The sequence below is a fragment of the Salvelinus sp. IW2-2015 genome, linkage group LG16 (assembly GCF_002910315.2).
Source record: "Salvelinus sp. IW2-2015 linkage group LG16, ASM291031v2, whole genome shotgun sequence".
NCBI classification, from domain to species: Eukaryota; Metazoa; Chordata; class Actinopteri; order Salmoniformes; family Salmonidae; genus Salvelinus; species Salvelinus sp. IW2-2015.
The window spans coordinates 35,368,872-35,378,871 of record NC_036856.1 but is presented as its reverse complement, the minus strand read 5'-3'; the positions used below and the strand labels follow the sequence as shown (position 1 = coordinate 35,378,871).

General features: G+C 47.0%; 1 protein-coding gene across 1 annotated transcript in view; it reads left to right on the top strand.

Annotated features, from left to right (window-relative positions):
* dnajc6 (DnaJ (Hsp40) homolog, subfamily C, member 6) overlaps positions 1–10,000 on the top strand; it is a 78,176-nt gene that overhangs the window by 31,934 nt on the left and 36,242 nt on the right. The window contains 2 exon segments of the mRNA XM_070447434.1: positions 8,375–8,497; positions 8,786–8,790. Coding sequence (XP_070303535.1) covers positions 8,375–8,497; positions 8,786–8,790 — 128 coding nt within the window.

Sequence of the window (10,000 nt, the reverse complement as noted above, 5' to 3'; positions counted from 1 at the left end):
GCTGCAGCATTCTGGATACGTTGCAGGGTTTGATGGCACAAGCGAGGCGCCAGCCAACAGTTACATTTTTACGGAGGACCAAGGCACTCTTCATAAAATTAATTATAATGCCTTTATTTGTATGGGCATGTTCAATAGAAACAAAGTTTAAAAAATCTGACACGTAAAACTTTGTTTCTATTGAACATCCATACAAATAAAGGCATTTTAATAAATATATGAGAGTGCCTTGGTCCTCCTTTCTTTTTGATGACCAATCTACCCCTTTTCCCAAAGAGCATCTTCTATCTACCAAAATGTACTATTGTGACCTTAGTAGCGCTTCCCTTCCTCCTCTTTCTACTAATTATATTTTTACATTTATATTTTTTAATTTATTTAACTTGGCAAGTCAGTTAAGAACAAATTCTTATTTACAGTGACGGCCTCCCCAGCCAAACCTTGACAACGCTGGGCTAGTTGTGCGTCGCCCTATGGAACTCCAATCACGTCCGGATGTGAAACAGCCTGGATTCGCATCAGGACTGTAGTGACGCCTCTTGCACAGAGATACAATGCCTTAAGCCTGCTGCGCCACTGAGGAGTTGCAGTAGTCCCGACGGGATATGATGAGTGCCTGGATTAGGACCTGCGCCGCTTCCTGGTGAAGAAAGGTTGTACTCTACAGATTGTTGTAGAGCATGAACCTGCAAGAGCGTCACTGCTTTGATGTTTGCAGGAATGCACAGGTGGTTGTCCAGGTTTAAGCTTTGGTTCTTTACACTCTTGGAGGGGGACACCATGGAGTTGTCAACCGTGATGGAGAGGTTTTGGAGAGGGCAGGCCTTTCCCCAGGAGGAAGAGAGAGCTCGTCTTGTCGAGGTTGAGCTTGAGATGGTGGGCCGACATCCAAGCTGAGATATCTGCCAGGCACGAAGAATGTATGTTGCCACGTGGGTGTCAGAAGGGGGAATGAGAAGTAGTTGAGTGTCATCTACCTAGCAATTAATAGGAGAGACCATGAGAGGATATGATGGAGCTGGTGTAAAGATAAAGAGGAGAGGGCCTAGAACCGAGCCCTAGGGAACACCAGTAGTGAGAGCACGTGGTGCAGAACAAGATCCACTCCACGTAACCTGGTAGGAGCGACCAGGTAGGATGCAATCCAGGAGTGTGCAGAGCCTGAGACACCAGCCCTGAGAGGGCGGAGAGGAGGATCTGATAGAGCCTGGCACACCAGCCCTGAGAGGTGGAGAGGAGGATTCTGATAGAGCCTGAGACACCCAGCCCTGAGAGGGTGGAGAGGAGGATCTGATAGAGCCTGAGACACCCAGCCCTGAGAGGGTGGAGAGGAGGTCTGATAGAGCCTGAGACACCCAGCCCTGAGAGGGTAGAGAGAGGAGGATCTGATAGAGCCTGAGACACCCAGCCCAGAGAGGGTGGAGAGGAGGATCTGATAGAGCCTGAGACACCCAGCCCTGAGAGGGTGGAAAGGAGGATCTGATGGTTCACCGTGTGGAAGCCAGCAGATAGATCTAGGAAGATGAGAGCAGAGGAGAGAGAGTCAGTTTTGGCAGAGCGGAGAGCCTCCGTGACAGAGGATAGCAATCTCAGTTGAGTGACCCTTCTTGAAGCCTGACTTGTTAGGGTGAAGAAGATCATTCTGAGAGAGTTGGTCAGAGACAGCACGCTCAAGTGTTTTGGAATGGAAAGAAAGGATACCGGTCTGTAGTTTTTTTACAGCAGAGGTTTTTTTACATCAGAGGGGTCGAGTGTTGGTTTCCTGAGTGGTCTACTATTATCACCCCTTTTTCATTACGCACACGCACCAGGGGAGAACCCCTCGCATTTAGGATTTCAAGTGGACGGACGACCATGGTACTGTTTCCAGAAAACAGGATCCACATTATAGTTTATTTTATTTTATTTCACCTTTTGTAACGCTCGTCGTTGGAATGAGGTGAGGACCAGAGCGCAGCGTGGTAAGTGTTCATCATTATATTTATTAAACATAGAACACTAAACAAAATAACAAAGGAGAACGAAACGCAACAGTTCTGTAAGGTGACATCCACTACACAGAAAAGAATCACCAACAAAACACAATGAAAAACAGGCTACCTAAATATGGCTCCCAATCAGAGACAACYACTGACACCTGCCTCTGATTGASAACCATACTAGGCCAAACACATAGAAAAGGACAATAGAACAAAACATAGAAAAAACAACATAGAATGCCCACCCCAACTCACGCCCTGACCAAACTAAAATAAAGACATAACAAAGTAACTGAGGTCAGAACGTGACAGTACCCCCCCCCAAAGGTGCGGACTCTGGCCGCAAAACCTGAACCTATAGGGGAGGGTTTGGGTGGGCATTTACCGCGGTGGCGGCTCTGGAGCGGTACGAGGACCCCACTCCACCATAGTCTCGCCCTACTTCTGTGACACCTTAGGAGCGGCAACCCTTGTCACCGACCCTGGATTGGAGACCCTAGTAAAGGGCACCACTGGACAGACGGGCGGCTCGMGCGGCTCAGGACAGACGGAAGCACCTGTAGGGAGGAGACGGAGAGACAGCCTGGTGCGTGGGGCTGCCACAGGACCCACCAGGCTGGGGAGACCTACAGGAGGCCTGGTGCTTGGAGGAGGCACCGGAAGGACCGGGCTGTGGGGGAGCACTGGAGCTCTGGTGCGCAGCCTTGGCACCACTCCTCCAGGCTGGATGACTACTCTAGCCCGGACCCTCCAGAGTGCAGGCACAGGTTGAACCGTGCTGTGGGTGAGCACTGGAGATCTGGTGCATCCTACGTGCACCTCCCRCTTAGGCTCAATTCCCACATTCGCCCGGCACGAGCGGAGCGCAGGCATAGGACGCACTGCACCCTCCCAGCGCCCCGGAGACACAGCACGCAGAGCCGGCGCAGGATACCCTGGACCATAGGACAATAGATCAAAAACATAGAAAAAACAACATAGCATGCCCACCCCAACTCACGCCCTGACCAAACTAAAATAAAGACATAACAAAGTAACTAAGGTCAGAACGTGACACCTTTATTTAACCAGGTAAGCTAGTTGAAAACAAGTTCTTATTTACAACTGCGACCTGGCCAAGATAAAGCAAAGCAGTGCGACACAAACAACAACACAGAGTTACACATGGAATAAACAAACATACAGTCAATAACACAATAGAAAAAAAGAGTCTATATACAGTGTGTACAAATGGCGTGAGGAGGTAGGCAATAAATAGGCCATAGTAGCGAAATAATTACAATTGAGCAGATTAACACTGGAGTGATACATGAGTAGATGATGGTGTGTAAGTAGTGATACTGGTGTGCAAAAGAGCAGAAKAGTAAATAAAAACAATATGGGGATGAGGTAGGTAGATTGGGTGGGTTATTTACAGATGGACTATGTACAGCTGCAGCGATCGGTTAGCTGCTCAGATAGCTGATGTTTAAAGTTAGTGAGGGAAATATAAATCTCCAGCTTCAGCGATTTTTGAGACCAGTGAGATATACCTGCTGGAGCYSGTGCTATGGGTGGGTGTTGTTATCGTGACCAGTGAGCTGAGATAAGGCGGAGCTTTACCTAGCATAGACTTATAGATGACCTGGAGCCAGTGGTTCTGGCGACGAATATGTAGCGAGGGCCAGCCGACTAGAGCATACAGGTCGCAGTGGTGGGTGGTATAAGGGGCTTTGGTAACAAAACGGATGGCACTGTGATAGACTGCATCCAGTTTGCTGAGTAGAGTATTGGAAGCTATTTTGTAGATGACATCGCCGAAGTCGAGGATCGGTAGGATAGTCAGTTTTACTAGTGTAAGTTTGGCGGCGTGAGTGAAGGATGCTTTGTTGCGGAATTGAAAGCCCATTCTAGATTTGATTTTGGATTGGAGATGTTTAATATGAGTCTGGAAGGAGAGTTTTGGGGATCTCGGACGATCTCGGATGATCGGACAATCTTTGGGGATCTCGGACGATACGAAAGAGAGGTTGAACAGACTYGTAATAGGGGTTGCAACAATGGCGGCAGATAGTTTTAGAAAGAGAGGGTTCAGATTGTCTAGCCCAGCTGATTTGTACGGGTCCAGGTTTTGCAGCTCTTTCAGAACATCTGCAATCTGGATTTGGGGGAAGGAGAAGCTGGGGAGGCTTCTGGAAGGGGGACGGAGCTGTTGGCCGGGGCTGGGGTAGCCAGGAGGAAAGCATGGCCAGCCGTAGAGAAATGCTTATTGAAATGTTCGATTATCATGGATTTTTTGATGGTGACCGTGTTACCCTAGCCTCAGAGCACGTGAGCAGCTGGGAGGAGGTGCTCTTGTTCTCCATGGACTTTACAGTGTCCCAAAACTTTTTGGAGTTAGAGCTTCAGGAGATGCAAATTTCTGTTTGAAAAAGCTAGCCTTTGCTTTCCTAGCTACTGACTGCTGTATTGGTTCCTGACTTCCCTGAACAGTTGCATATCACGGGGACTGTTTGATGCTATTGCAGTCCGCCACAGGATGTTTTTGTGCTGGTCAAGGGCAGTCAGGTCTGGAGTGAACCAAGGGCTATACCTGTTCTTAGTTCTACATTTTTGAAAGGGGCATGCTTATTTAAGATGGTGAGGAAATTACTTTTAAAGAACGACCAGGCATCCTCGACTGACGGGATGGGGTCAATATCCTTCCAGATACCCGGGCCAGGTCGATTAGAAAGGCCTGCTCGCAGAAGTGTTTTAGGGAGCGTTTGACAGTGATGAGGGGTGGTCTTTTGACCGTGGACCCATAGCGGATGCAGGCAATGATGCAGTGAATCGCTGAGATCCTGATTGAAAACGGAAGAGGTGTATTTGGAGGGCAAGTTGGTCAGGATAATATCTATGAGGGTCCCATGTTTACAGATTTAGGTTGTACCTGTGTGGGTTCCTTGATGATTTGTGTGAGGTTGAGGGCATCTAGCTTAGATTGTAGGACTGCTGGGGTGTTAAGCATATCCCAGTTTAGGCCCCTAACAGAACGAACTCTGAAGATAGATGAGGGGCAATCAATTCACATATGGTGTCCAGGGCACAGCTGGGAGCTAAGGGGGGTCTATTAACAGGCGGCAACGGCGAGAGACTTATTTCTGGAGAGATTCATTTTTAAAATTAGATGCTCGAACTGTTTGGGCATAGACCTGGAAAGTGTGACAGAACTTTGCAAGCAATCTCTGCAGTATATTGCAACTCCTCGCACTTTGGCAGTTCTATCTTGATGGGAAAATGTTGTAGTTGGGTATGGAAATCTACACATTTTTTGTGGCCTTCCTAAGCCAGGATTCAGACACGGCAAGGACATCAGGGTTGGCGGAGTGTGCTAAAGCAGTGAGTAAAACAAACTTAGGGATGAGGCTTCTGATGTTAACATGCATGAAACCAAGGCTTTTTCGATTACAGAATCAACAAATGAGAGTGCCTGGGGACACGCAGGGCCTGGGTTAGCCTCCCACATCACCCGAGGAACAGAGGAGGAGTAGGATAAGGGTACGGCTAAAGGCTATCAAAACTGGTTGTCTAGTGCGTTGGGGACAGAGAAAAAAAGGTAAGATTTCTGGCAGTGATCAGGATTGTAAAGGGAATAGTATCAAGTGGCCACTACATGTGCCATGAGCAAGGGGTAGTGAATTTGGAAATGGCGCTCTTTTGTGGTCAATATTCGTGGATATAAAAAGAAAATTAGAAAATTAGTCTTTGAACCGATTACTTGAAATTCCCACACAGACTAAGTTAAAGGATCATTTATTTGCTAATGGCAGCTGCAGTACCCTGGTGGCCTTCAACTTAGATATTCCATGAGAGGTGGCAGCACTGGCCTGCAACCTCACTTCCTAAAGTAGTACAAACTGAGCATGCAATGTTTTCCAAAACTCCTCCATGTAGAAAGATGGCGACACTGAATGACACTTTCCTGATCATCAAATGCGCCCACTGAGCATTCAAATCAAATCAAGTTTATTTTATATAGCCCTTCGTACATCAGCTAATATCTCGAAGTGCTGTACAGGAAACCCAGCCTAAAACCCCAAACAGCAAGCAATGCAGGTGTAGAAGCACGGCGGCTAGGAAAAACTCCCTAGAAAGGCCAAAACCTAGGAAGAAACCTAGAGAGGAACCCAGGCTATGAGGGTGGCCAGTCCTCTTCTGGCTGTGCCGGTGGAATTATAACAGAACATGGCCAAGATGTTCAAATGTTCATAAATGACCAGCATGGTCAAATAATAATCAGGAATAAATGTCAGTTGGCTTTTCATAGCCGATCATTAAGAGTATCTCTACCGCTCCTGCGGTCTCTAGAAGAAGTTGAAAACAGCAGGTCTGGGACAGGTAGCACGTCCGGTGGACAGGTCAGGTTCCATAGCCGCAGGCAGAACAGTTGAAACTGAACAGCAGCAAGGCCAGGTGGACTGGGGACAGCAAGGAGTCATCATGTCCGGTAGTCCTGACGCATGGTCCTAGGGCTCAGGTCCTCCGAGAGAGAGAGAAAGAAAGAGAGAGAAGTAGAGAATTAGAGAGAGCATACTTAAATTCACACAGGACACCGGATAAGACAGGAGAAGTACTCCAGATATAACCAACTGACCCTAGCCCCCCGACACATAAACTGCTGCAGCATAAATACATGAGGCTGAGACAGGAGGGGGTCAGGAGACACTGTGGCCCCATCCGATGATACCCGGCCAGCGGGCCAAACAGGAAGATATAACCCCACCCACTTTGCCAAAGCACAGCCCCACACCACTAGAGGGATATCTTCAACACCAACTTACCATCCTGAGACAAAGCCGAGTATAGCCACAAAGATCTCCACCACAGCACAAAACCAAGGGGGGGCGCCAACCCAGACAGGAAGATCACGTCAGTAACTCAACCCACTCAAGTGACGCAACCTCCTAGGGACGGCATGAAAGAGCACCAGTAAGCCAGTGACTCAGCCCCTGTTAATAGGGTTAGAGCAGAGAATCCCAGTGGGAGAGAGGGGAACCAGCCAGGCAGAGACAGCAAGGCGGTTCGTTGCTCCAGAGCCTTTTCCTTTCACCTTCACACTCCTGGGCCAGACTACACTTAATCATATGACTACTGAAGAGATAAGTCTTCAGTAAAGACTTAAAGGTTGAGACCGAGTCTGCGTCTCTCACATGGGTAGGCAGACTATTCCATAAAAATGGAGATCTATAGGAGAAAGCCCTGCCTCCAGCTGTTTGCCTAGAAAATTCTAGGGACAATTAGGAGGCCTGCGTCTTGTGACCGTAGCGTACGTATGTAGTATGTACGGCAGGACCAACTCGGAAAGGTAGGTAGGAGCAACCCATGTAACGCTTTATAGGTTAACAGTAAAACTTTGAAATCACCCTTGCCTAACAGGAAAGCCAGTGTAGGGAAGCTAGCACTGGAGTAGTAATATGATCAAATTTCTTGTTCTAAGTCAGGATTCTAGCAGCCGTATTTAGCACTAACTGAAGTTTATTTAGTGCTTTTATCCGGGTAGCCGGAAAGTAGAGCATTGCAGTAAAGCTGTCCTTGAAACAGTCTTGATATTTCGTCCAAAGAGAGATCAGGGTCCAGAGTAACGCCGAGGTCCTTCACAGTTTTATTTGAGACGACTTTACAACCATCAAGATTAATTGTCAGATTTAACAGAATATCTCTTTGTTTCTTGGGACCTAGAACAAGCATCTCTGTTTTGTCCGAGTTTAAAAGTAGAACGTTTTCAGCCATCCACTTCCTTATGTCTGAAACACAGGCTTCTAGCGAAGGCAATTCTCATAGGAAACAATGGGGGGATGTCATCGATGGATTCATCCATAATTTTTTGTCTGCTAAAGTCATTATAAATACACATGACTCATCATGGTAACTCGTGATTTGTGCACATGTTGCTTTCACTGCAAGACGTTACTTATAATCGTTCTCTCTCTCTCTCTCTCCTCTCTCTCTCTCTCTCTCTCTCTCTCTCTCTCTCTCTCTCTCTCTCTCTCTCTCTCTCTCTCTCTCTCTCTCTCTCTCTCTCTCTCCTCTCCTTTGTACTCTTCACCCCTCTTCTCTCCCCCTCTCTTACCCCCCTCTCTCTCTCTCCCACTCCCTCACCCCCCTTCCCCCTCCCCTCTCTCTCTCCCCCCTCTCTCTGTCTTATCCTCCTCTCTCTCTCTCTCTCTCTCTCTCTCTCTCTCTTCTCTCTCTCTCTCTCTCTCTCTCCCCCCTCCTCTTCTCTTTCTCTTTCTCTCTCTCTCTTCACCCCTCTTCTCTCTCCCTCCGCATCTCTCTTACCCCCCCCCCCCCCCCCCCCCCCCCCCCCCCCCCCCCCCCCCCCCTCCCCTCTCCCCCCCCCCCACCCCCCCCCCCTCCCCCCCCCCCCATTTCAGGTCTCAGAGTTAACTGGGCCATCCCGCCAGGCTCCCAGCCTGCACAACCTGTTTGCGGTGTGTAAGAACATGCACAACTGGCTCAAACAGAACCCCAAGAATGTGTGTGTCATCACCTGCTCGGTAAGATGAGACCCACAGGAATGTTTATTCACATTCACATTCTTCACTCTGTCCTTTTTCCTCTGTTCCTCATCTCTTGTTTACACACCATTCCTTTCTCTTCTCCTTTCTCCCTCCATCTCCTACCTCCTCTTTCCCCCCTCTTATTGTTGCCTCGGTCCTGAGAACCATCATTCACACTCATCCTCACTTCTTTCTTGTTTACACAACATTCCTCTCACTCCATTCTCCTTCCATCTCCTCCTCCTCCTCCTCCTCCTCCCCCTCTCATTGTTGCCTCCCTACCAGCCTGGGTTTGTCCTGGGTTTGTTCTGGTTTTGTGGGACTGCCTGGGGTCCAAGAGAAACACAGCTTGGAATACTGCTCCAATTGTTTCTGTTTCAGCTTTAGTTTCCACTGAGCTCTTTCACTGGCATTGCAGACCTTAAGCAAAGACAGATGTTCTCTTTATTCAAGAGAGAAGTATAGACTACAGTAGAATAGTATATAATAAAAATCCTGGTCCTGTCCATTTGCTGTAGCAAAATAATTATGGATAAAGAAAAGTATACTGTACATGTTTCAAAGTATACTGTACATGCTTTAAAGTATACTGTACATGTTTTTAGTTATGTACTCCAGTACAATATGACTGGACTGTAATGCTTTCCATCTTTTTGTATGTGATTTCATTGTGGTTGGCAAGTTCATCTGTGTTGAGCAATCACTTTTAGTTTATATGAGAGTTCCTCAAATGTCTTCCTCAACGTTTTGTGCTGAAGGAAGAATGTTGCTCTCTTAGAAATACTTGGCCCAGTTTTATGATCTTAACATTACCTCAACCAGATGTATTTATAACTGTATAACTTTCTTAAGCAAAAGAGACACGAGTTATATTTAGATACTGTGGCAGCAGATAGTGACAGACAAACTGTGTGAAGAGTCCCTGTTTAGTGATATTGGAGCGATGTGGGACTGAAACCAAAAATATTGGCCATGCACAGAGAACATGGAAGGGCCCTAGCTTCTAAGAATCATAAAGACTATCCTAGCTTCTAAGAATCATAAAGACTATCCTAGCTTCTAAGAATCATAAAGACTATCCTAGCTTCTATGCTTTCTAAGAATCATAAAAGACTATCCTAGCTTCTAAGAATCATAAAGACTATCCTAGCTTCTAAGAATCATAAAAGACTATCCTAGCTTCTAAGAATCATAAAGACTATCCTAGCTTCTAAGAATCAATAAAGACTTCCTAGCTTCTAAGAATCATAAAGACTATCCTAGCTTCTAGAATCATAAAGACTATCCTAGCTCTAAGAGAATCATAAAGACTAATCCTTGTCACGTTCCTGACCTGTTTCCCTTGTTTTGTATTTATTTAGTATGGTCAGGGCGTGAGTTGGGTGGGTTGTCTATGTGTGATTTTCTATGTTGGATTTTGTATTCGGCCTGGTATGATTCTCAATCAGAGGCAGCTGTCATCGTTGTCCCTGATTGAGAATCATGATCGTTGAGGTGCAA